The sequence below is a fragment of the Vulpes lagopus genome, chromosome 11, assembly GCF_018345385.1.
Source record: "Vulpes lagopus strain Blue_001 chromosome 11, ASM1834538v1, whole genome shotgun sequence".
In the NCBI taxonomy this organism is placed as follows: Eukaryota; Metazoa; Chordata; class Mammalia; order Carnivora; family Canidae; genus Vulpes; species Vulpes lagopus.
In genome coordinates this window covers 59,843,114-59,870,142 of record NC_054834.1, presented here as the reverse complement: position 1 = coordinate 59,870,142, position 27,029 = coordinate 59,843,114, and the positions used below count along the sequence as shown (strand labels likewise).

The window sequence follows — 27,029 nt, the reverse complement described above, 5'->3', positions numbered from 1 at the left end:
TTTTTTTTTTTTTTACTGTAATCTTGGCCAATACTGAGACATATCAGGTTCACTTCCAGGAACTTGAACTGGAACTGACACACCAGGGGAAATGAGTCCTAGAAGTGGATGAAAGAAATAGCCATGTAGAAATTCCCTTTGAGAGACAAGCATGGACTATGAACTTATAGATAAAAAAAAAAAAATCTCTAATACTTTCTAACATTCTGAAGGTATCTCCAAAAATACACCAACGGAGTAGCCCCTTCCGAAACCAGGTAACATGTTTACACGTATCTATTCGATCCCAAGTCCTCCCATACAAAAGAGAGAAAAAACAAAACCAAAAAACCTCCATCTGTTTGGATGTTAGGAACTTCAGCAATAGAACTCTTTCTGGAAAGCCAATACAGTACTTCTTCGGTTGCAAGGAAAGGCACGGAGGAGCAGGGAGGGAGAGCAGTCTTCTGACAAAGCCCACCATCCGCTCACTCTGGGGCCCTTGCCGCTGAGCTTTGGCTAATAACCCCTCTCCAGAAAACTTACATTCTCAGGCCCTGCCTTCACATACAACTTCTATGACGAAATTCAGGAAAAACAACTTTGCTTGTTGTCTACCTGGTATCAAGTTACTAACTAGCTTGACTGAATTTCCCCCTTGATCAGTTTTCCCCCAGAGAACTAGCAGCAAAGAGTTAAAACACGCCATCACACGAAGCCAGGAGGTTCTCTTAAGGTTAACTTTCAGTGAAGGGAGGTCCCCCCTGGCAAAAGAAGCTGTAAAGGCCACCTCCGCACCTCCCCGTGTGGCCCGCAGAGAAGGGCGGCTCACCTGTGGAAGTGGCACCCGAGGTGCCCATTGGCTGACTGTTCATGTGGGTCTGCATATGGGGGGGCGTGTAGGTATCGTAACTCCGCCCGTTCACCGAAGGGCTGGTGGGCAGCATGCAGGAGTACGAGGAGGTCTGGCTGGGGACTGGGGGCTGAGAGAGAAAGGCAAACCAATAGTTACTAAGCAGCACGTCACACAGCCACATCCCCAGCCCCCCCCCCCACCCCTGGAGCTGTGCCAACCAGTCTGATCATTGAAGACGCCCTCGTATATTCAGTATGAAAGCCTGATGATCGGGCCCCCAACCAGTCCTTCCACACTGCCCACCGCTAGGGTGAAGTTGCCTAAAAGGACTATACGTTCAGACAACTGTCTAGCCAGATGGTTGGCACTACCCATAAAATTAATACGGTTTTTGTCCACTTTCATCTTGGACCTCTGCTGGCATCTCCAGAGAAGCTACAGCATGAGGACTTGCATTAAAACACACCTCCTCTCCTGCAAATCCAATCTAGTTGGGAATCTACTGACCCCCAAATCCTGTATCTCAAGCTTTGGGCAGAGAACTGTGGGAAGAGTTCTCTATAAAGTAGGCTTCAGAGTCCCTGGGAGCCTTTCATGGTTGGACTTATGAGATTAAAGATTCTTTAAAGAAGCAGATCAGTAATGATCTCAGATTAAAATGGTCAGAAGTGTCAGTAAACATCTAGCCCTCTCCTAAAAATTAGCTGTGACTTCCTTATAGATCTAAAATCCCAGTTTCGGTTTTATCCGTAAAACTGGGTTGCTACCCTCTAAGTGTCTGGACTGGGGACATTGAAGAGGTTTCTTATTCACTTTCTCCTAGGTGAATAAGAGATACACAGAGCTGAGACAAAAATCCCTCAGGAGCTCACACGGAGCTATGCCAGGCCAGCAAGATTGGGAGGAATTAATAGAAACCTAATGCCAGGAAGAAGGGAGATGATAGCACTACTCTGTTCTGCAAACTGCAGAAATGTTGAACTTTTCAAGATTCACCATCTCAGAAAGGGGGACACACTAGAGAAGGTTCAGAGGAAGACACCTACCCTTTGCAAAATGGTCGAAGATTTTTGGTTAACAGGATGAACTGATGGACAGACAGACCAGCACCGCCCCGCAACTCCAAAATTCAGAAAGTACATTTTCTCTGAAAGGTGGAATTACTAATAACTTTTTCATTTTCTTATGCTTTATTTTATTTTAGATAAGTTGTGTAACTTTCAAAAGTTAGTGTCTGAAATAGATGGACCCCACACCAGTCTATAGGTGGAAACGACCTTAGTAGAGTGGCAGCACCTATGTAACTGCTTCTAAGTGTTTTCTCACATACAAATTTTGTTGTCTTGGCAGAAACCAAGATGTTGCCATAATTTGCAAGACCAAACAAGACATTCAGTTGCCTTATTCTAGTCAGAGGACGACTGTGAACATCAGGTTCAAAGAAGGCAACCAGGCCTCTGGGGCCCTGCCAGTATTTCAGCTTGCATTTGTTTCTAATTCCCAAAATCATTTCCTGGAAGCAACCTGGCTTCTGGAAAATTCCAAAGCAGTTGCAGTAACACCAACCAATGGGCCTTTAATTCCTTAACATATATTAGTTGATCTATGGCCGTTAATATCCAGATGCAATAAAAAATTGCATGTGAATGCAATCCTCTGAAGGAGGATCAACATGTGAATAATTCCTCTGAAGTTGCTTCCCTAGCTGCTCCTATTTTAGTCTGAAGACTGTGAAACATCTATTTTTTTTTGTTTGTTTCTTTGTTATCTGGAGTTTAAATTCGTCAAAAGACGTTCAGTGGTGAGTAAACAGTCTGTGGAACCCCAGCACTGTTTTCCAGCAGGGGCTCAGGCTGGCCAGTCTCTCACCATCCGGCACCTTCCAGGTACGCACAAACAGGAGTCCTGGGAAAGTCACCATGGAAGGCCCTACTTTATAGAAGGCCCACCAAAAGCTCAGTTGTTGTTGTTGTTGTTGTTTGTTTGTTTTTCCATCAAGAATCCAGCTCCAAAGTTGTAGTAAACCCCACCTGCCTCACGCAACTTCCATCAGAAAGGGCTAGTAGCCCAGGACAGGGCCTTGAACGCAGAGGAGCTGATAAGCATTCTCCACAGAGCTGAGAGTAGAGGCAGGTTGTTAGACCAAGTGAAGAACATCAACGCAGCCAGGCAGCCAGGAGTGCCACAGACGCATTACATCATTTATGTAATGACGTCACAAAGACACGCTAAACTTTTAGCAAATACCTCTATCCCTTTTCTTATTGTAAGATACAGAGAGAAAACTCATTGTTCCTCCGTATTAAAGTATATCCTACGATGCAAATATAAATCTTATTTCTGATCCTTTTCTCCTTCCTCCCTAGTTTATCACATATACTCTAAATAATATCCAAAATGTGTACACCGGTTATGTATTCATTAATATGAGCATATTAATAAAACCCAGATTTACGTATATCAACCCCGTACTATCCAATAATGTGCCAGCATTGTTTCTGCTTTCTGGTACAAATTTCACCGGTACCCAAAACACTCCCCATCCCCACCCAACATTACGAAGCTACCATTCTCTCTGAGCAAGAGGCGGATTAACTTGGTTTTTATGGGTTTTTTTCAGAGCTTGCATCAGTCAATCCATCAATCCATCTCAAAGACTGGACTGAGTGTTAAAACTTGACTGGTGAGGCCAATCACCGCAGTGAGAAAGGCTCTCGAGGGCGCATGCATGGCCAGTGAGGTCTGCAGGCCCTGACCCACTCCTCGCTTCTCCGGGGCCATTCCACAGCCAGCCAGGGGCCTCACTTACTTGCATAGGCAGGTTATTCGCCATGGTGAAGCTGGGCATGGGCGGCAGAGCACTGTACGTGTTTGTGAGGGCTGTGTCTGTCCGGCCCAACATGGAGCCAGAGGTGAAGGAGGAAACTGCAGGAGAAGGACAGTACAGACAATCATGCTGAAAGTCAGAGCCAGGACAAATAGGTTAGACACATTTAGTAGGAGGAGAATGAATATGCAAATTACCAGGCGTGGTGGGTTGTGGGATCGGTTGGTAGACACTGGTGCTGAAACTACTGCTGATGGGGATGTGACTGGGTGTGTTGCTAGCCTGTCTTCTCTGGTTCCTCAGTTTTTCTTCTCTTCTCCATTTGGCCCTCCGATTAGAAAACCATACCTGGAAATCAGATGGAAGGGGTTAGGCCTTTGCCTACTCCCAGCTTAACCTCCCCCCTGGCACCTCCACCCCTCCCCACCCCCAGGACCAGTCCCCCAGGGGCAGCAAATCATTTGGCAGACTGAATCTTCTACTGTTTATATAAATGAATGGTGCTCCTCAGAAGCACCTTTGTCTCCAGAAAGGGCAAATGGTAGGAGTCACAAAGCATGACACCACATGGTCCCTGGGTACCTGTATTCTTGCTTCAGGTAGATCGATTTTGGCCGCTAGTCTTTCTCGGGCAAACACATCTGGATAATGGGTTCTCTCAAACTCTGAAAGAGTAAGTTGAGTTTTCCGTGTTGCACCAGAACGACACAAAATGTGTCAACCAAGCCCTAGATCAAGCTGGTTCCCACCTCCCCATTTCTGTCACCTCCAACCAATCCCCTTACAAATGCTACTAGTCCAGGCATTGACTGATGCTTGAAAGAGCTATCCCACTCGAACCAAGTTAAATTTTCTTTGGAATGACATTCATTCGAGGACCCTGTGGTGGCCTGAATGAGCCAAATCATCATTTTTTTTCTTTATGAGAGGTCAGACTCTCACTCTTTGAATTACTGGTACATGAAAAGAAGAAAGAAAACACACACACACACTGAAAAGATGCCCAGGAAAAAAAAAAGAAAGAAAGAAAAAAGAAAAAACCTTTTCAGTTCTCTATGCAAAGGGCCCTGGCTAAATTTAGCTCTTTGTACTGAAGATGTGGCATTTAGTTTGATTTACTGCTTCTCTACTTTGAAAAACTCCATCACCTTTCTCCAGGGCTTCAATTTGCTCTTGGGTAAAGGATGTTCTATTTCTCTGCAGCTTCCGCTTCAGCTGAAGTCGCATTTGGGCCTCATCTGAATCTTCTCCGTTGGAACTGATGGAGTTGGTATTCTCTCCCCCTCCTTCCTGTTGCTGGCAGCCATCTGGAACAAAAAGAATAGGACAGTAAGAGAAATCTGGAATAACTTGGAGCCTCCCAAAGAGGCCTGGGAATAGCCCTACAGTCCAAGAGCACAGTGCATCCTGACAGTCTCACCAAGACATCCCCTGGGTCACTCGGCGTCAGCCTTCTCCTAATAAAAGGCATTAGTGACATCCGTTCTCTCTCTCTCTCTCTCTTTTTATCAAGTTTTTACGTTTTTATGTTTTTGTCAGGAAGAGACTTACAACATAGACGTTACAGAGTGGCAGATCTTTGAATAACAAGCGCTGAAGTTTCCAATTAAAATGGCCTTTGATAACTAACCTTGAGTCCCAAATGCCCCGCTCAGTCCCCGTTCCCCACAGAATTTATTTACCTATAGCTCTGTTGGGAAAATAGAAGAGTGATGTTCAAGATTTCAGCTGATCCATAATCAGTAATTCCTATCTAATCAATTAGATGTTGATAGGTTTGTAGAAAATGCTATTAAGAAACCAAACCAAGCTTGTAATCTTTTTAAAAAAATATTTATCTAGTTTTTATTTGAATTCTGCACAGTCAATTTCATTTTAAAGGTTGTGAATTTAGAAATGCTCGCATTGTTCTGCAGTTTTATTCAACTATTGTATGAGTGCGCTTTGCCTTGACACCTATTACGAGCACAGCTGTAATTATATCATCACCAAGAACAGGCTATAATTGCTGAAAATGGAATTTTATATTTAGATAAAAGGACTGTCCATTCTTTGTAATGTGTTGCACCAGAGAAAAGTAAGATTTCTTTTAAATTTTTAACGTGTAATTTTAAAAAAGAAATAGTAGAGAGTTCACTAACTAGCTAAATATGCTATGCTGCAGCTGAATCCTTGGCATATCATTTAAGTGGTACATTTTTAATTAGGGCATTTCCACCACTTTTAATGTAATTTCTATCATTAAACAGGGGAAAGTTTTATTGTTTTCCCTTGCTGCTTGGAGGGCAAGATGCACACTTGGGCTAGCTGTATCTCGCCTTGCCTCCTGCTCCTGAGGCCACAGCCTGGAGGACTCAGCCCTCTCTAGGCCTCCAGGGCCACTGCAAGCTGGGTCCGAAGTCTTGGGTCCTGAGGCCCCCAAGGGATACCAACAGGGGCTGCCCACCCCCCATCCTAGAAATTTGGCCAGTTGGGGGTGGGGAGGGGCCTCTAGGGGCGCCTTGGTGGGAATCGACTTGGCCAGGAATATCATTTATAACCAGGAGACAATAGGCAGCGCCTTCAAAGAGTTCAGGGAATTGTGACAGGATCTAGTGGGATCTTTTCAGGAACTTTGAAATGTTTTAAAACCCCAACTTTCTCCCCCATTTAAACAGGCGGATTCATCGGCACTGGCCACCATATGGGCCCTTGGAGATCTATTGAGATGACCACCAACACTTGAATAGCGAGGGGCTGCTTTTCAGCGCCGCACAATGCCCGGCGAGTAAGGGAAACTATTAAACTCCTGGGGCAGGAGCGTTGGCAAACTTTCGTGGGCAGAATTTTGAGGCCACAATGAGCGCGGACAACAAAAGGATTCTCTTGAGGCGTGCAGCGGGCCACATTGTGTTACAAGAAGCCCAGTCAACAGACTTTTCAGTGAAGTGTGTTAACCCCTCTGCTCTGCTATCATTAATCACTGTCCGAAGAGCAGGCGCCTCAATGCTATTTAGGGCGCTTGGCTGGGGGGATGGAGGGTGGATGGGGGGCCGGGGCAGGGGGTGGGGGGAGGCAGGGAAAGTGGATGGGGACCGGGGCGGGCTGGTGTGGGAGGGGCGGACGGGGAAGGCCGAGAGGATGGAGACCAGGTCTGGGGTGAAGAGGGAAGCAGGGAGGGAGGATGTGGGGGGCCTGACAGGGGGGCGGGTTGGAGAGGAGGAGGGAGGGGCGGAAAAAAGATGGAGGAAGAAAGAGGGCTTCAAAGAGATAGAGACCAGATAGGTAGAAGAAGGACAAGGAAAAAGTGCTGAGAGGAAAAAGACGCCAAAGGGTCTAAGGAGACAGGGAGAGAAAGGAGAAGAGGAAGACAAGGGAGAGACAGTCCCTAAACAGACGGGCTCTACTCTAGGTCCTCCAGCGCTACTTCAGAGACCTGGTGAGTTAGGAGAGGGCTACTTGGCTGAGGGAGACACTCAGTGTGTGGGCACAAGTGTCTGCACTAATTTCCTGCCCCAAGTTTCCAGGTGACTTTCCAAAGTGGAAAGAAAGAAGAGCCCCCTTCCCCCACTTTATTTTCAGATTTGGTGGACAAGAAGGACTTTAGAAATAGCCCTTTGGGGCCAGTTAACTAGAAATGAGGCCTGAGGGTTATTGCTTTTGGAAAACACAAAAATCTCAGACTGTCTTATGTTCAGAGACTGGGGTGCTCAGGGGAACACAGCCCTCTCTTGGGGTGGGGGGTACTCGTGCCTGCCAGGTCACTCATGCCCACCCCAGTGCCTTCTCTGGCATATCTGATCTCACCAGTTAAACAAAGCTACCCAGGTCACCACCTCCCTAGAAGACCCCTGCAAATAACATTCTCTGCTCTCCTTTGCTTCTCTGACATTTTCCCAATTTTAAAACTTGGGAGATTTGCACGCTCTCCTGCCCCTGGCTCCCAGCCCCCACCTCCCCCCCTCCCCCAATCTCTCTCTGTGTCTCACTGTCTCTTATACACCAACCAAGGCTCAGACGTGGCTCTCACTGGACACCTGACATTTAGGGAGTCAATGGGATAGAGAGCCCTTTGGAGGAGGGGAATTAGAGGCCCATCAGGGAAAACCTGAGCCCGAAGGATCCCTCCACGACCCCACAGGGCGGGCGAGTCCCCGCTCCAAGTTTGTCTGCTACTTTCCAAGTAGCAACTGTTGGCAGCCAGGCGCTGAAGGAGAGGTCACTCTCTCGGATTGGGTGCCCTTTTCTTTTTCTTTTTTTTTTTTTTCCCCCCTTTAGTGGATTTACCTTCCACTCTTAAGGCTTTTAAGAAAATCACACTAAAAGTTGGACAATTCTCGAATTCTCCGTATGATAAACCTAAGTGGCAGACAATTAAGATATCTTCTTTAAAAGGCAACCCCCTCGGAGCGCGCAGAGAAGGGGCCTTCAAGGGGCGCCGTCCACCTTCCAGCCTAATCCGTGAGAAGGCGAGTGAAAGCGCCTCCCACTATCACAGCCCCAGGACCATCTGACGCTGGGGATAGGATTTGTTTCCTGGAAGAAGGAGAGGAGGGAGAGAGAGAGAGAGAGAGAGAGGCAGAGAGAGGGAGAGAAGAAGGGGGAAAAAAAGACGCAGGGAAATAAAATCATTCCTTAGTTTCTTAGTGTCTTAATCAGTGAGGCGGAAAACAAGCAAGAAAAGATAGCAACCCGGTTGCGGCACCTTCTCAGCTCGGGAGCGCGGATCAAAACATTGTAGCATCTGTTGAAAAGAGCCTGACTAAATCCTATAGAGGGCCTGGGTATTATGGGGGTGGGGGTGGGGGTGGGGGAGGAGATAAGAAAAAGTGTCTCCGTGATCCCTAAAACCAGCAAACCGCCGGAGAATTGGGGCTGGATAGAGTTGTCTCTTGTCAGGCCGCGCCGTCACGATTTCATTCGCCGCCGCATGGCGTTGATCAGATGGAAACCGTATTTGTCTCCCTCTGAGACCTAACCTCGCCTTATGCTTTCGGAGTAATGGACTCTTTAAAGCCCCCAGACGGCTCCCCGCGCCGGCCGGGGGAGGGGGCGGAGGAGAGGCGGAGGGGGAGGGGGGCTCGGGGCGCCCAGGGGCCTGCGGGCTCCCGGGCCGCACCTGCACCTGCACCTGCACCTGCCCCCGCGCGCCCCCCGCGCCCCCGCGCGCCCCGCGCCCCGCACCCCGGCTCCTGCGGGCGCGTCCGCGTTCTCCGGGCCGTGGGCGCCCAGAAGTGCCCAGCTCCCGGATGAGCGCCACCTCCCGCCGCCACCAGCAGCACAGGGGCGCTGCTGCGCGCGGCCCTCGCTTCCCGCCCTCCAGCCGCCCGCGTCGGGCGCCGCCTCCGCTGGAGACCTGGGGCGCGGGGGGGGGGGGGGGGGGGGGCAGGTGTGCAGCCCCGGGCTGGCGAGCGGGCTCGGGGACGCCGGGGCGCGCGCCTCCTCCAGGCCCCCCGCCACCCTGAGCCCCGGCGCCCAGGGGGCCAGGCCGCGGAGGCCCCGGGGCTCAGCCCCCGCGGGGGAGGGCGCCCCGGGACCCGGGCTGCAGGGGCTCCAGGCGCGCGCTGCCAGCTTCGGGGTGGGGGGTGCGCGTGGGGGGCCCGGCGTGCGCACGCGGGAATCCCACGGCTTCCGAGGTCAGGGAGGGCGTGCGGCCCCGCGCTCCGTCACGCCGGTCCCGTCCGCGACCCCGCGGCCCGGCGAGGCCGCGCATCCCCGGTGTGCCCGCTGCACCCCGGGAGGCCGCGGGGTCGGGCCGGCGGGGTCGCCCGGGGGAGCCGGGGGCCCGCGCACCGGGAGGGAGGCCTCGGCCGGGCCTGCGGCCGCGCGGGCAGCGCGGAGCCAGCGCCTCGCTCCCTATCTTCCCAGTGTCCGTCCTATATTGTTTCCTGCTCTTAAAACTGACATGTCTAATTGGCAATTGGTGCCGAATCGTGTCCAGAGGTCTCTTGTGGAACATTTCTACAGCTGTCTCCTTCAACTAGACGCTTATTCATGTCGCCTTAATGAGAAACAAAACGTTCTCTAATGAGCAATTACAGAGCGACAGGATTGTTCCCATAACAAATTCTTGCGAGTGACAGAAGCATCCTTTGTACCAGATATTTCGCATACTGTTACCGATTTTCCCTTCTCGGGCCGGGCTCCGCGGAGGCGCGGGGCACGCGGAGCGGGGCCGGGAGCGCAGGGACCCCGGGCAGCCCCGACCGCGCCCCGCGCCGCCGCCCCCGGCCCGGAGCCCCCGGGCTGCGTCCTGCTCCCGGGACTGAGGCGCCACGTCCCATTATCCCGCATATTATCTCCTTGTCACAAGGACAACAAATACCGATTAATCTTCGGAGTAAACTGTTTCCTATTCTTGACCAAGCTACCTCGCGAGGGTGTGCAGGGGAGGGGCAAGCCAAGTGGCCCCACCCCACCCCCATCTGCTCCTCTTCCTCCATTCCTTCTCACGGATCCTGCGACCCTCCAGATTCCTTCTCTCCTCCCAGCTGCCACCACCACCCCCCCCCCCCCGCCCTGCACCCCCAGGGAGCAGCTCCGGACACCCCGCAGGCCGGCTCACAGCATCCTCACCCCACCCTTCTGTGCAGTCACCACCCACAGAGGGTGAGAACGGGAGGGGGGGGGCAGAGGAGCGGAGGCAATGACCAGAGGTGACCAGAGGCTGTTTGAGTTGGGAGACCACCACTTCCAATTGCCCTATCCTGTACCCCGCCCCACATCTCGCTGCCCGCCCTTTCATATGCACCCTACTCATAGTCACATAATTTGTCAATTACGGCAAAAAGCAAAACGATACAATTATGTTTACCTCGCAGGCTGTCAGTGTGTTAACTTGTCACACACTTCTACAGCAAGGGGGCTCTGCGTGCATTTTAATGGCAAATTTGAATAGGGCACCACTCAGCTGACTTTACACACGCATATTCCTGCCCATGATATACGTGGGCACACGCACCAGCAACATTCTTACTACTCCTGACCCACGCAACCCTCAAATTTGAAGGCCAACGAGATAGTTCGACAAATACTACCCTCACACGGGGTAAGTCCACATGTCCCGAGCCTCTAGAGAGTCCCTCCGCTACACTCTTCAGGCACAGAAGTGAGGAAGAGGGGGAAAAGTTGGGGGGGAAGATGGGCCAGTGGCTGCCTATATGGAGAGTTTCAAGGGTGGGTGCTCAGGTTTTTACCTTGCGTAGGTTGCCCTGGCACAGAAGTCCCCGGATACCAACCGGGGCGGGTGCCCCAGCTTCCGGTCTGCCCGTTCAACATCCTTAGTTTATCGTACATGCCGTCTGCGCCCATCTGTTGCTTTTCGCTAGCCAGGTTGCGTAGAACTCTGTTTATTGATGACACCTGCAAATCAAACCAAAATCAAACCAAATGGTAGCGTCTCCCGAAGGCAGTCCCCTATCTTCCGTCCCCATCTCAGCACACCCACTCTCTTAAAGAACGACCTTGAACACGTCAAAAACAAACAAACAAACAAGCTCCCAGCCATCCTGGGACAGTGGGTGGATTTGCAGAGACATTTTGGACAGAATGACAGCCATCACTTGGGGCGTGGAAACGGAGTTGGGCAGAGAATGCGCCATGGAGAGGGCATTTCCTTCACGGCTGCTGGCTGTCTGTGCTGACCTAATCTTTGTTCAAAGATTTCCTCAAAAAAGACTTAGACTTGCTTTAGAGCCTTCTTTCACTTTGTTTTAAATTAGGGCAAAAGTGGATGTTTGACACCTGAAGGAAGGTTCAGGCAGTCTGAGTTGGAGGAGGTTAGAATTTGGTTTTCGTTTTCCTTTTCCTTCTTGATTCAAGTGCCTTTCCCTGAGCGCCTCCACCCTCTACTTTGCAGCATGCAAATAAGGTGAACAGCTCCCCACACTTGACTCCCATTTTCCAGAAGGTCAAAAAAAAAAAAAGGTCAGTGTTTTCCTCTCAACACCCCCAGCTACAGAGGTGACCTAGGTGGAGCAGGGAGGAGACAGAGACAGAATGACACTGGTAGGGAGGAGGAGGGGAGGCAGGTGAAAGGAGAGGTGTAACGAGAGAGGAAAGAGCATGGGGCTTAGGGCAGGGAGGAGGAATGTTCTTGGTGAACTTACACTTGGTATGTTATCGTTGGTACAGACCCCCTCGGACAGTAATCTGTCTCGGATTTCCCAAGCAAAGATGGACGGGCACTCCCGCTTATACTGGGCTATTTTGCTTACAACTTCTGGAGTCGCTACTCTCGGTTTACTACCACCGATTGCCCTGGGTCTGATGGAGCCAGTCTCGTAATACCTGCCCAGAATTTTACTCACACATCCGTTGGACACCTGCATAGGGGAAGTGGACAGAAAACCACATTATTAATAATTTCAAGACAAAAATAAAATTGTTTAAGTATGCATTAAACAATGACAAGCTTACGTTTTGATTGTCCAGCACTTGGACTTTTGCATCTGCATGGGTCTATAACACAAAAATATACCTTCAATGGTATGAGAACTTACTGTAGAGAGCTTTTTTTTTTCTTAAAATTACATTTGTAGCCCTAAAAACTACAAATATGATGATACTTTCAAACAGTTTGAACTAAAAAAAACTAAATTTTTTTAAAAAACTGTTTTCTTAAACATTGTCTGAAGATGCATCAAAACGAAGTCAGACTCATTTCTTTGTGCTGACCTTGCTGAAAGTAGTGTTCTATTTTAATGAGCAAAGGAGGAAAATAAACTAAAATGTTACTTATTTTCCTTTAAAAATATGCCCAGTTGAGCAAATGTGAGTTAGGTGGGGAGGTAAATAGCACTTGCCTTTTAAAATCAATATATATTCTTCATGATTATGAAGAATGCAAACAAATATCTCAGAATCTGAGGTGAGCATGGGATGAGGGAGAGGGGAATGAAATTATGCTGGTTTATACAACTCAGCTTATTATAGTTCATACGCTGTTACCACAATTCATGTTTTTACCAAATGAAACGAGAAAGGTGTTTGATTTTTTTTTAAAATTCACACGCACATTTTTTTTTTTCTTAAGCAGAGGAGTTATCTTATGTGACTGACCCAGGTTGAAAGAGATAGGGAAGGATGTTGGAAGGAAAGGGGAAAGCGGGGATGGCGGGGGAGTGGGGTAGGGATGGGGTGGGGTGGGTGAGGGGGTCCGTAATTAGCAGCGTTTACAGTAAGAAATGAAGAGAGGGCGTTGAGAGTGGAGGGCCGCGGGGGCGGCGAGTGGGGCGGCGCCGGGAGGATCACCTGCAGAATTCGGGAAATGTCGCACGGCCGGGCCCCGCTGTGAGCTAGCTCTACGATCTTCTGCCGGGTGGAGTCCGGCAGTGGCCGCCCGTTGACAAAGACACCACCGAGCTGATTCACTCCGCTGTGACCTGAGGAAAAGGGAGAGGAGAGGAGAGGAGAGCAGAGCAAGGGGGAGAGGAGAGGAAGAGAAGTACAGAGAAAGCGGAGGAGGAAGAGGAAGGAGCAGAAGAGGAAGAGAAGACAACCACAATGCATCCTCAGCTCCCTGCCAGCCCATGCCAACCTCAGCAATCGGGTCCCTGCTATCGATCAAAAACGACAACGGGACCACACGACCATGGGGGGCATCGGGCAGCCCAGCCCCACACAGCCGCGCTCCTGCCCACTGGACTGCAGAAGCGCCAGACACATGCCTAAGAGCAAGAAGGCACGCACCTCACTACCGCTATCACTCCTGCTGTGCCCCGGCCCAGGTGCCCCTCTTCACAGACACCCCAGCCAGCCTCTGAATCCACAAGGTGTAAATCGTCTCTCTGAAAATATCCTCCCAAAGATCCTCTCCAAATGTCACGGCAAAATGTGGGTTCCACAGAACCCACACCCAATCTCTAAGGTCTCTGCGTTGTGGGAACCGTGATAGCAAACCCTACAGCTCTTCAGCGTTCCCTTGGACTCCAGAGTCCAGAAACGTTTGCTGTCACCCTCCAAACTTTGGCGAAGGCACAAGCACCAGAGTTTTTAAAAAATAAATATATATCTTATGATATATTATATATATATATACATATAATATGATATATATATAAAGAGATGGGAAGGGAGTAGAGAAGAACCAGGGCAGCACATCTGTGGCAGGTGAACCCCAACCTGCGCATCCAGTACAGGCGTGAGGGTCGGAGCCCCAGATCGGCTCCAAACACAAAGTAGTCCGGCTTGCAGCAGTGGGGCCAAGAGCCTGGAGTCCATTGCACCGGCCAGAGCTCGCTTTACTTCCGCTGCTAAACTCGGCCTTCCACCCAGCCAACCACAGATATTAGCAAAAAGCGAAAAGAAAAAGAAAGGAGCACACCACAGAGTCTTCTATCCCTCCTTTATCTTGTTATTCTCACCACCTCACCCCCATTGTCTAATCTTAGAGAATAGAGAAAGGGACTTAGCACCCCTCTGCAGCCCCCTCCCCAGAAACCACAGGCGCACAAATAAAGCCAATTGCCAATTTCCACTTCCTTAAAAATCTCCAACCTGCAGCCCGACTCTAGAGAGCAGCCCTTCCAGGAGAAGACGTGGCTTCCTGCTCAGCTCCCTTCTCTCTCTCCTCTCCTCTTCTCTCTTCTCCTTGGAGCCTCTGATAAATTGACTCCAGGAGCCTGAGCTTCTTAGCAATAAATAAGCTCCAAATATAGAAGAGGGGGGAAAATATGATGAGCCTCTCTGACATTTGTCTTTAAAATAAAACTAGCTGCACGTCAAGTTTGAGCTTAATTTCTGGAAATAGGCGGAAGTCGCTCCGGATCATGCATGGAAGGCTAATTGAAAAGATCAGTCGGGGCGCTTGTGGCAGCCTTGTCACTTTGTGACAGTGCTCCGCTCGGGGAAATTGCATCGTCACGACAAACGGGACCGTGATAAAACGACCCTTTCCGTCCCTATTTGTAGATCACTCAGATGAGATTGAACTGCACTCGTTTCCCCTTCGAGGGGAGCCGCGTTTTCAGGGTAGCCGAAGGCTTGGGGCGGCGGGTGGGGGGGGCCACTGGAGGGGGGGTGGGGGGTGCAGAGCCTCAACTCGATGAGAAGTGACAGGCGTTTGGGGGATCTGGGCTCCGGCCGGCCCAGAGAGAGCGGGGACATCGCGGGGACACTGCTTCTCCTACAGAGCGAGGCCTAGTCCCCTGCTTCCGGTTTCTCCTAAGTTCCCTTTATTGCTTCCCTTTGCCTCCCAAGACCGATCTACGGCTCCAGCTGCTGGCGTCTTCCCTTTGGGCAAAGGGAGCCTTCCCGGAAAGAGAGAGGCTGTCCCAGAGACAGACCGAAAGGCCTTCCAGGCTTCTCCCACAGCCAGGGCAATTCCCAGTCTACGGATGCCAAGGTGTGTGAGGCCGCCTCCGTCCTAGGCTTCCCTCCTTCTCCCCCCCGTTGCCAAAAAGAACGTGCCGGCCACCTCCAGAGCCACCGGGGGCGGGTGCTCGCCCAGGAGACGCCAGGGCCAGGTTGCCTCTGCCAGCATCGAAAAGGCAGCGAGGAAGCGCAGCTCTAAGTCCCCTTCAGAGGTTAAGCCTCAATCATTGTGTCCCTTCCCTGGGGACGCCTGGCGCTCTCGCCCAGTGGCGATGATTACGCGCCTAGAATTCGACCGCGAAGCATCTAATAGGAAAACATATGGTGTCAATTTGGATGCTCTGCGCCTCGCGCACACCCGGGAGCGAGCGGCACAAAGCCCCGCAGGCCGGCCCGCGACCCCGCGCCCCTCGGGGCCTGCCCGCCAGGCCGCGGCGGCCAACGCTCAGCGCTGCGCGGCCGGGCCGGAGCTGCCGGAGCCCACGCCGGAGCTGCACTGCACGGGGACAGCCCAGCAGTCAGGAGAGGTGGGCCGGAGCCTTTGCCTCCCCAAGGAGGGTCCCTCCCCGGCCTGGCCGGGTCTGCACAACGAAGCCAACGCTTGCCACCTTTGAGTGCTCTCAGCGCCTGGCGCCCCCCAACCGCGGGAGCACCTGGAGCGGCTGGCGCTCCCAGGGCACATGGATCCGGCCCTGGAGGCCCCCGAAGTCTGCAGGGTGGCAAGGGAAGGTTGCTAGAAGACAGGCTTTCCCGCACTCCTACCACAGCTGACCCCTGAAACTGCACCCAGACTCTGCACCTCACAACCCCGGCCTAGTTTCGCTCCATCTCCAGGCCCCCAGGCTGGGGCTCCAGACCAGCCCTGCCGCAGAGCAGCACCCACAGACTGAGCATCTGGGTGGGCTGGGGCCCGAGGGGCCTGGGCAGAGAGAGGACGGAAGGCACTAGAGCCCGGGAACCAAAGGCTCTGTGGGCTTGGAACCAGCAGAACCCACACAGTTGCAGCCACCAGGGCAGGGCTTCTCCAGCTCCAGGGCGCGACACCCACTCTCTTCACAGACTCAGTAAACCTGCTCTGGTCAGTAACAGCCCCAGGGGTCCAGTTTACCACCTCTACCCCCGCCCCCCCCACACACACCCCGAAGGCCAAGGTGCCGGATCCCTCTGCCTTCTAGGCCCAAAGCTGGGGTGGGGAGGGGAGGAGCTGTCCTGAGAGTGACTGAGGGAGGGGAGCCCCCCACCCCGCCGGATGGCGGAGACATTCAGTCTTAGCTAAACCCAAAGGGGCCTCCTTCTCCCCGCACAACTAGGAGAAGCCTCCGCCCCGCCCTGTTCAGCCCAGCCTCTCTCTCTGGGGTCAGAGCCCGGGCAGGGGCGGGGAGGGGGTGTGAGTTACAGGATTTGGGGGGGATGGGGTTTCTCTACCTCGGCTTCGCAAAGTCTAGCGGGCTGTTCCGAAGGGCTCAGCCCCTGTTCTTCCAGGAGCGAGAACAGCAGAGCAAATGTCCTCCCCTCTCGGGTTGCTGAGCACGAAGGGGGGGGGGTGCGCAGCTGCCTCAGGTCTCCCGGCCTCTTCCCTCCAGCCGGACTGCCGGGCCAGCGTGGACACCCCGAACCTCTGCGCCCTCCCCTGACCCACCAGTCCGCGTGTCCCCAGCCCGAAGTCTGAGAAAGACCAGAGGCACTTACTGTTCTGCATGCTGGCGCTGGCTGGGGGCCGCAGGATCCCACGGGGTTCGAATATGGGGCTCTGTTAGCAAAGAACATAGGCGTTAATCCTGGGCCCACGCCAGGTAGGCCTACCTCTCAGCAGAGGATGACCTGCAGCCGGGGCAGGAGAAGGCCTTTCCTTGAGGAAGGGATCCACTCAGTCGCTTGGGGCCATCTGAGGGGCAACCACCTCTGCCCTCCAGTGCATGCAAATCCACCCTTTGGGCTACAAATAAAATACTCCAGTATTCCCAAGCTGTTTTCCCCAAACCCCTTAGTAGTTAACTCTTGAATCAGGAGAAATGACCCAATTTTGATTTTTTTTTTCTTCTCCCATGTGAACAATGAAGAAGTATTCTGACTCTTTCAGGTTTGGGAGCCCAAAGCAGTGACTGCAGAACTTGCCTGAAATCTGGGATGTCTGTCCACTCTTACAATAAAGGGTCTCACACATCTGCGCACCCCTAGTTAAAGTCTTCCCCCTAAGACAAAACAAAAGGAGAGAAAGGTATGTCAAACTGTGGTTCAAAAGCACAGGCCCATGGACTCTCAGAGCCACACTCTCAGAAAAAAAACAAAACAAAACAAAACATGCATCTAGGGCTCCAACTACCATAAAACCCTAAATCCCACAGTTACAAGCACATTTCTAGCCTCCTCTCTTGCAAAAGTCCCCACCTTTTAAAAGTGGCTGCTCTGGCCTGGCTTGGGAGAACTGGAGACTCTGACAAGTCAGGGAACCATTTTGCAAAAATATCCAGAACCAGTTAAAGGGAAAGGGAAGAACAAGAGACACAGTGGCGTTAGGAACAGAAGGCCAAAGACTAATGCCTGAAGTTTAGAGGGGAGGGGAGGTATCTCTAAACTTCAGGGTGCAGGCTGGGGCAGATCAGAGGGGCTGCAGAGCCCATACTCCTTCCTTAAGGAATTTCACCAGCCCAGTTCTCCCCAAGGGCCCCAGCACCCAACTCTCTGGTTACCCCCTTCATCTTCCACTCTCTCCCTCAAAGCTTCCCAGTCAGGCCCCCACTCCACCCACCTCCCAGCCTTCCTGGGACTTTGAAAGTAGCGAGCCCAACTTTCCCCCCCCAAACCTCACTTATTGTGATTAACTTCTCTTTTGGTGTTTAGATCTTCCCCCCTTTTACTGTACTGTGACACACGCTGTCTACCTCGCCTCACTGCTTTAAAAAGTACGAACAGGAGGGGGTGAGCGTGGTCGACAAAGCCTACAGACAGCGAACAATGGCTTCTATTCTCCAGCTCTCCCCAAACCCAAAGAGCAAAACTGAGTCTCCCTAACCAGCAACACAGCTTCCAACCAAATGTACCAACAACCCACCAACTCACAAAGGGAAACAGAGGGACACTTCTAGTTTTGTAAGTCCTGACCCAGTGCGGGTCCCCCAAGGTTCGCCTTCCACCGCCCCCTCCCTGCCTTGCCCTAAAAAGAAGGTGGGGGGGGCGAGAAAATAGAAAAGTAATTTCTTGTTATAAATATCTGGAGGTAATTGTGTTACTGGTGTGAGTTGTTAGGGGCTGTAAAAAGATACAACGGCACCGTGGGGAGCTCAATTGGGAAGAGAGAGTTACAATAAAGAACCTATTCAAGAGGTTTGCAAAAAAAAAAAAAAAAAAAGGAGGTAAAATAATTAAATAGTCACAGCATTATTTCTCCGCTAAAAAAACCCTAAAATATTCATTCTTTTTTTTTTGTTTTGCTTATTGTGATTATTAATCTCGCCTGCCTACAAGCAAAGAATTCCAAGAAGCACATTTTTTTTTCCCTTCGAGGCCATTCATGGTCTAATTTATTAACTAGCTGGGAGGCAGCTTAAATCCATAAAAATAAACTTAAGAGGAAGAATTTTCCCAGCTTCCGAATGTGGCCTGGTAAATAGTGGAGACACCAGAGGGCTACCTAGCTACCTCTAGCTGGGTTGGCTCCCAGGGCCTTCCTCCTGTCTCTCGGCCCCCACAACCACAGTCAGATCCAGGATAGCCAGAAACCCCAACTTTCTTGATGAATGTGCCTCCCCCAGCTCAAAGTGGGACTCTGAAACCACAAAGTAGTATAGCAGCCAGGGAGACGGGACACGGAATTCTCCTAGAAGGGGTAAAACTTCCTAAACTCCTCTCTGCAACCCGCACTGTACTCAAACACAACCGAATGCCCCTATCCTGGCCCATACATTCTTGAAGCCATTGGGGGGTAGGGGGGAGTCACTAGCTGATTCCAGACAGGCCCAGTTATTAATTTTTGAAGCAACTGGGAAGGAAGGTAGATGCATTTCAAGTTCCAGTTCAGCTCCATTTCCACCCCCATCTCAGCTAAGAAGCTATTTAATTACTTAAGGAATCGTTAACACTTAGTGCAGAAGCAACCCGGGAAGCTGGCCACACGGACACCCGGAAGCAGTCGTGGGTGCAGAGGCTAGAACCCCCAGTTGCAGCCAGAGCCCCCCCAGCTCAGCTCAGGGCTTTCTACAGCCCTGTTCCAGTCAGAGACTCACTCGGGGAAAGACTCTCCAGACACATCTTAGTCCAACGGGGCCTTGGTTCTCTAGGCCACAGGGCCACTGCCACCCCCACCCCCCGACTGGAGCCTCAGCTTTCAAATGCAGTGGTTTTAATCACTTAATTCTCAAAATCCATCCCCAAACTCCTTAGCTGGGGTGAAGGGGAGAGCTCACTTTCGGCCCTACCGGCCCCCAGCCAAAGAGTAATTAGCAATTAAGATGACAAAGTTTCACTCTCTAGGGCCAAATAAGATAACAACGAATCACATAGCCTTCAGACGTTTGCAAAGGTTGCCGACTATAAAAAATGTAATGTTAACGGCGACAACTATTATTTCTCCTTGGTAAACTCACCAGGCTTTCAAGCTCTTTGCTTTTCATTTCATTTTCTGCCCCTGCCCCCTCCTCAAACCTTCCCAAGTTCGAGTTAAACGTCCAAAATGGCTTAGGAAGCTTTAGAGAGTATGGGGGGGGGGGGGGTAAAAAAGAAACCACGTTCACTTTGTTTTTAAACTTTCTAGAAATCACTCATGACTGGAGGGCCGGGTTTAAGCACTCGAAAAAGAAAGCATTTCCACTTGAAATTCAACTCCATTTCCCCCCAATTACACTTGCTAAAATTCAGGGCTATTATGATCCAGGGAGACTGAGAAAATCTGCACAAGGAAAAGAGGCAACAACTTTATGAACTTTGAAAAGACACTTTTCCTCCTGGGGTCTTAGAATCGAAAAGCTCTCGAATTACTCAGACTAATTAGCTGGGAGAGGATGTGATCAGACGAAGGGGAAAGCCAATGCTTTCCTATTGATTTTTTTTTTTTTTTTGAGGCCTCACAAAGAAAAAAAAAATCAGGAGATCTGGATTTAAAAAAAAAAAAAAAAAAAAAAAAAGCAATCCACCTTTCCACCTCGAAACTTGTTGAAACGGCCACACCGGCTGCAGCTTTGTCAGAGGAAGACAAGGAAAAATACCCACCGAAGCGCTGGGAGCTGGAGAATAGGAGCGAGCCCGGGGTTTGCAGGGCGAGGGCGAGGGCTGGGGGAAGAAGCCTGGGGAGCAGGGAGTTTTCAAGTCCCGAGCTCTGCGCTCAAGTTGGGGGCAAGAGGCCGGGGGCTCGCTGCAAGCTCCCCGCGCGCCCGGAGAGCGCGTCCCCCGCCTCGGCCCGGCGGCTGCTGCCTTCCCGGCTCGCGCCCCCGCGCTCCTCCTCTGCTGCGGCGCGCGGCTGCCTCGCGGACCCGCCGAGCTCCGGCCGCGGGCGGGCGCGGTGCCCCCCGGCGCTCGGGCGGCCGCGGGCTCCTCGGGGCCCGGGCCGAGCGCCGCACAAAGCCGGGGGGCGGGCGGCGGCGGCGCGGCGGGCTGGCTCCTCGGCGCTCCCTCCGCACGCCCGCTCTGTGCGCGCTCGCTGGGCCCTCGGCCGGACAAAGCAGCCGATCCCGGGCCCGGGCGCACGGCGGGGCCTCCTCGTCCTGCGCCGCCGGCCGGGGGGCATTGGGCGACGGTGGGGTCGGGAGCCGCGGCTGCTGCTGCGCCCGGAGCCTCGCTTCTCCCCGCGAGCCCGGCTGGTGCGGGCGCTGGCACGGAGCGGGCCGCCTGCCCCGAGCCCCGCGCCGCTCCCGCTCGCCGGCTGTCGCCCTCGGACGCGGGCTTTCGCTGGAAGTAGAAAGTTTGGGCTCCTGCGTGCAAACTTCTCCGGCCCAACTCTCCCGGCGTAGCAGTGGGGGAGGGGACCGGCCAGAGGGAGGAAGGAGAGGAAGGAGGGAGGAAAGGGGGGAGACCTGCCTTTTATATTGCAATAAAAAAAAAAAAGAAGAAGAAGAAGAAGCAGCAGCAGCAAGAAGCAAGAAGCGGACTCACCTTTATGAGGCATCCTCTCTGGTCCAAGCTCCTGCCAAGTTTTGGTTGGTTGGTTGGTTGGGGTTTGGTTTTTTTTTTTTTTTTTTTTCTTTTGCTGGTGTTGTTGCTTAAAGACCACAATGGTTTGCAGTGACGGTGTTTTAAAGGAGTTGCTGGTGAGAGTTTTCTCCACGGGCGCTGCTGGTTTGGTGTGTGAGAGCAATTCTCAGATCCCTGGGAAGGAGACAGAGATTGACAATAAAATGGGCTGTCAGCGGCTGGAGAGTGAGAGATAAAGAGTGTGGGTGAGGGAAGTGGCTGCAGCCAGCACACCTATGCTGATTGGTGATGGCTCAAGTGTGCTAATGTGTGTGTGCCGGCGCCCGGCCTCGCCTCCACCGCTCCTCACTGGCCCATTAGCGAAGCCTGACCTCTGTCATCATCCTCCAGCAAAACACTTCCTCCTGCGCCTGAACCAGAGCGGGAAATGAGGCCGAGCCACGGTTCGCTTTTCAAACCCACTAATCACTCCGCAACATGCAAATGCACCGCTCGCTCCCACACAAAATATTGCTTTATGCAAAGCAGCGCCGGGGCCTCGCGCCAGCCGATTGGATGCTCCCTCTCCCCGCCGGGTGCAATTGGTCCGTTTGTTTGAATATGAATACACTTGTTTTCGGCTCGGATGGTGGGTCCCGGCTTCTCTCCCCGGCGCTGGGCCCCCGAGCCCGGGCTCTGGAGCTGGCGCTCGCCGACATCTCCGGGCTCCGAGCGCTCCGGGAGCCGGCGCTGCACGCACTGTGGCCGCGAACTTGAGGGGTCGAGCGGAGGCCGCTGGGCGGCGGGTCGCGCCCCCACCCCCCCACCCCTCCTACCCCCCCCCACCCCCCCCACCGGCGCCGGGCGCGGGACTCCCCAGCTCGTGGAGGGAGCAAGTTTCTGCAGCTTCTCGCAGCCCTTTCTTGCCAACTCCGGCGCGGCGTGGCCTGCCGCCCCGCCCCCGCGCGCCCTCCCCTCCCGCCCTGGCTCGACCCGCCCGGGCGCTGGGGCGCGGAGCTCCGCCGCGGCCGCGCCTCGGCCCACCTGGCCGCGGGGAAGAAGAGCAGCGAAGGGGCGTGCAGTGCGCTGGGGGCCCGGCGGCAACTACTCCGGCGGAGGCCGAGGCGAAGCCTAGGCCGAGAGGAGGCCGCCTGGCTGGGGGCTCGGCGAGGCCCGGCGGCCTCCCCAGCCCGGGCCGCCCGGGCCGCCCGGGCCTGCCCACTGCCCCGCTCTCGCTGCCCCCGGCCCTGGCTTCGGTCCTTTCTCCTTGCGGAGGCCGCGGTGCGCAGCGGAGCGGAGGCCCAGCCGCGGCTGGAGAGGCCCGAGAGCAAACACGCCACTTACTTTGTGTACAGAGGGTTCTTGTGAAAAGCCCTGAAGAGTCCTTCCCAAACACTCACCAACTTCTCCCACGTGCCATTTGTTGACTAAGTGCGGCTGCTTTTCCAGGAGCCGGAGAGGAGGGGACGCGAGGGGGAGCGGAGAGGGGAGGAGGGGTGGCGGAGGCCTGGGGTGGAGGAAGCCGCCCGGGGCTGGGGCAGCGTCGCGCGCGGGTCCTCGCCGGCGACAGCCGGGGGTCGGCGTGTGCCGGTGTCCCACGGGGTATCTGTGCGCGGTGCGTGTGTCTCCGCACCGCAACTCCTTCTCCTGGGTCTGCTCCGTCCCAGGAGGCAGCTCCCCTTCAGCTGTTGCCAGAAAGCGGGGAGGAAAGTAAGCAAATGGCTTTTCTCTTCTGACCACACACCAGAAGTCCATTTGTTGAATGCCGGACGATTAGGACACACCTCAGTACACTCCAAAGGCGCCCCTTGGCGCGCGCAGTTAAGGTGACAGGGGAGGGAGCGGCTGTCTGGTCCTGCGAAGTCTGGAGTTGCCTCGGAGCTTGCTGGCCGAGTGGCGGGGGCTGTAGGAGGTCCGGGATGGGGGACACACCCCAGGACCCAGCACAGGAGGATGGGGATGGCGCAGCTCTGGCGGGGAGGCTGAAACGAAGCCACGCCGGGCACACTTGACTCCTCTTGACTTAGGAAAAGTGCCGAAAGTCAGAGCTCAGCAAGCAAGTCTGTGCACCCTGAACTCGCCGCCGACGGGCGATGGGGTGGCCGGCCCCCCGGGGAGCTGGGACCATGAGGACGTTGCCGGCTGCTTGGGGGCCGCTGGCCTAGCGTGGGCCTCACCCTGTCGTCCCCAACCCGGACCCACTAACGCCGCCAGCGAGGAGCCGAGGCAGAGCTCCGAAGGAGCGGAGGCCTCCTCCGCCGGGACCAGGCTTGGGGGTGCACAGCTCGCTGAGCAGCTGCGCCTGCGGCTGGTCCTTCCCGCGCGGCCCAGAAGCACTGGGGAGACGACCCGGGCCAGAAGCGAAGGAGCTGGTGCCCGGCGCCGGGGTCAGCGGCCTCCCGGGCGGGATTTCGGGATTTCGTAGGACCGCGACTTTCCGAGGATCCCGGGAAGTGGGGCAGCGGGCTCAGGTCCCAGACCAGCAGGAATCCGCCTTCTTTTCCTCTCCCTTTTTACTTCCCAAACCAGTGTTGAAGCAGCTTGAACTCCAGTCCATCGGGCACAAGCAAAGGGGTGGGGGGTGGGGGGCGAGGGAGGGAGAAGAGGCCCAGAGACCGTCCCAACTGGAGGCGAATATCATTTTTACAACCTTTCAATTAGCGATCGAGTGGATTAGCACCTTCTTAAGCTTTGCCTCGGAAAGAAGCAGCCATAATCTTGTTGCTATTTCCCCCCAGGGCACTGGCTCTTTGAATCAGCTCCTTCTCCCACCCCTCAACCCCCACCTCACCTCGGAGAAAAGTTTTAACAACAACAAAAAAAAATCATAACAGGCAAGGAGCCGGGAGTGAATGCCACTGACGTCATTGGGTGGGGGTGGGGGCTAGGGAAGGACTCTTGGAAACCCCTCTGCACAAACAAGAAACAAAAAGGACTTGGCTGCTTCCAATGTGTCAATATTTTGGGGGGAGCCCAGCCCGGAGGGAGGCAGAGTTTCCAAAGTTTAAGGAGAGGACGGGTGGAGAGCGAGAGGTCCTGTGCTCCCCGGAGGGAGAGGGTCCCTGCAACCGCGCGGGGGGCGGGGGTGCGGTTCTCCCAGGCGGGGCGCCTCTCGCCCTGGGCCAGGTCCCCGCTCCGGGGGCGGCGCGGCCGGCTGCGGGGCCGGGACCCTGGTGCCGCACAAGGGGCCAGAGGTGTGTGCAAAGCCGAGGCAACTCTCAGGTCGCCATTTTCACGGCGGCTTCCAGCAGGGCCGCGGCCCGCTTGCTGCCCTCCGGGGCGGGGGAATCGCGCCTGCCGCTTCGGCGGCGCCTTTTCCCGCCTCTCGCCAGGTACCCCGGCTGCCCCGCCCTGGGGCGCCCGGGAGGGACGTGTTCGGGGCCTGTTCCCGCCGGGGCCGCCGGGGTCATCCCACCCGGTAGGGGAGGCTGTCGGTGCAGAGGGAGTCAGGCTGGGGGACCCGAGCTCGCCCGAGGGCGCCCTGCGCCTCCGGCCGCTGCGGGCGCCTAGGTGCGCGGAGGGGCAGCGCCGCACCCCCGCGGTCCCCGGCCCTCGTCTGTGCCCACTCCCCAGGCTTTCGGTCCGGAGCCGGCCCCTGGCGAGGCCAAGCCGTGCCCGCCTTCGGAACCCAGAGCCTCCCCGCCCCCCTCCTCCCCGGCGCTGCTGCCCCTCCGACCTGCCGCTTCCCAGCGCCGAGCAGAGCGGTGCAGGCGCGCAGGGAAGGGTGGAGAGGAGCTTCTCCTTGACGGAGGCAAGTGTCCAAGTGTCCGCAGACACCTGCTCAGTTTGCAGAGCCTCTGACGGCCCCCTCTCCCTTGCAGGCCCTGGGAAGGTGGGCTCCCCGGAGAGCAGAGCTGGTGAACAGGGCCAACCCGCGCACGGGAGGCAGAGACGCCCACCCACCCCTTCCGCCCACTTCGGGGTGCCTCCTCCACTCGGGGTCTTCCTCCCTTTCCTTTCTCCAGCCACCTGCAGGTTTCCGGCCCACCCAGCTGCCTGGCGGAGCCCAGGGCGCTGGAAAGCAGGGGAGAGCCCGGGAGCCTGCAGGGTGGCGCCTCCAGGCTGTGGCCGCGCTCGGCTGGGGAAACCCGCCCCGCTTTCCTGCTTTCGCCCTTCCTCGCCTCCTGCCAAATGACAAGGGTGTCAGGGCGCTCTCTGGGGTGTCTTCTTTCATCCACTGCAAGATTCTCTCTTTCTCTCCTCCTCCCCCGAAAAATACTTTTAAAAAGGCATTGTCCAACTGGGTCTCCCAGCGAGGAGATCCCTACAGCCCGGCCGCAGATGGGACTCCCAAGCCTTTGCTTCCCGGACCCTACATGCTGTTGTCCAGGCAGGGACCGGATCTAAAACTCCTGGTGTGTAGAAGACTTGAAACGCACTGGTTCACTCCGATTTTTTGCGAATAGGGTTCTTGGGAAAGTTTGCTTTCCAGTTCATCACCCTGGACGGTTCCCTGCCTCTCCTTTGCCTGTAACCTCCTCCCTCCAGAAGGCAAGAGTTCAGCTTCAAACGAAAAGCAAGCCAAGGCCACCTCAGTCCTTTCTCCCTAGAGGTCCCCTCTTAAAACAGCTGCTTATTCTAAAGGCCAGGGACTGAGCCCTGCAATTTGTCCTGGAGCGAAGCAGGGAACAAGCGGGCTGGGAACTGGGGGCTCTGCTGGGGGATTTGAGGTTGGGGAAGGGGGAGGGCGCAAATGTCATGGCTGGCTCGTTGGAGCAGCCAGGGAACCGGAGCTAAGCGTATCGCGCTTTTAAAATGACATTGATTGGGACAAGCTGTTCCCCACCCCAGTAAGAGTTAATCTGCCTGTTAATCAAGGCACTAAGGGCCTCAATGCGAGTTTTATTAGCGATCGGAGACAGAGGCGGCAGCGAGGGATCAAAAGCCGGGATCCCAGATATTTGTCCGTGCGGTCACCAAAAAAAAAAAAAGTATTTTCAATTAGAGAACAATTCGGCGCTTTTCATCACTCTCTAACTCTGACTCCTAGATGGTGACTTACAAACCTGGCTAGTGGGGGAGGGGTGGCGTGGAGGGATAGGGATGGGGGTAGGGGGTAGCCTAGTGGCCAGAGGCGGGGGAGAAGCTGCGGGTTGGCTTCGCGGAGTTCTGCCGGCCGGGGAGAGGTTAAGAACCCTCGACCTCGGGCCCTGAAGTCTGAGACCACTCCGGGGAGGAGAGAGAAAGAAAAATAAGACAAAGCAATCAGCACTAATGTGGGCATCCATCCCTCCCGCGTCAGCTCCCCGCGGCTCAGGCCGCCCTGGCGCCCGGTGGCTCTGGGCCCCGCGCTCGCCGCAGCCGGGCGGGCCGCAAAGTTTGCGCAGCGCAGCGAGAGGGACTCTCCTTCCGTCTCTCCCGCGCTGCCCCCTTCTGCCCTGGAGGGGTGTTAGGTTCCTTCGGTTTTCCTTTCAGATTCTAAAATAAATACACGCCCAGGCCCTGGGGAAATCTGAATCGTAACTCATTCAATAATCCAAATTATATGAGAGGGTCTGAGACAGAGAGAGAGGGAAAAAAAAGAGAAAAAAAGGACAATCCAACCACAGACGCCCTCGGATCAAGGAGGGCACGGGAGTGAGAAGGCGACAGAGGAGGTCCCCAGCTCGCCCTGGGCGCGGGGAGAGGACTCTGGTCAGAGGTAATTATGTCACTGCGTTTTCTCGCCGTGACAGCCGAATAAACACGATCTCCAATAAACATCTCTAATGAGGGAGGAGGCCCGAGGATGACTGGGTTTGATTTATGACTGGAGGAGAAAGTCCACTTCTCACTGCGAAGCGGGCACCCTGCTCGCCGCCCAGCTCCGGAGGAAGGAAACCGCGGAGCAGAGGACCCGGGCCCAGGTAAGGCGCAAGGCCGGTGGGCCACTGCTCTCACTCTCCGGCTTCCCCGGCGAGGTGGGCAGGGGCGGCCGCCGCTCCCGCTTGGGCAGTGATGCCAAGCACCTGTCACAGGTGCTTGCGGTACAGG

The 27,029-nt window shown here is 54.5% G+C and overlaps 1 protein-coding gene across 2 annotated transcripts; it reads right to left on the bottom strand.

Moving 5' to 3' along the window:
- PAX6 (paired box 6) lies at nt 1-21,113 on the bottom strand. Of its 2 annotated transcripts, XM_041722193.1 has the most exons (13): nt 21,039-21,113; nt 17,070-17,146; nt 16,644-16,704; nt 12,894-13,024; nt 12,060-12,101; nt 11,750-11,965; nt 10,838-11,003; nt 4,811-4,969; nt 4,245-4,327; nt 3,860-4,010; nt 3,645-3,760; nt 812-962; nt 1-98 (listed from the first exon to the last, which is right to left on the bottom strand). In XM_041722193.1, the coding sequence occupies exons 3-13, from the start codon at nt 16,651-16,653 to the stop codon at nt 13-15; spliced, it is 1,311 nt and encodes a 436-aa protein (XP_041578127.1). In that variant the 5' UTR covers nt 16,654-16,704; nt 17,070-17,146; nt 21,039-21,113; the 3' UTR covers nt 1-12. The 2 variants fall into 2 exon arrangements, with proteins under 2 accessions (XP_041578127.1, XP_041578129.1); XM_041722195.1 differs by lacking the exon at nt 12,060-12,101.
- Nucleotides 21,114-27,029: the final 5,916 nt, after the last annotated feature.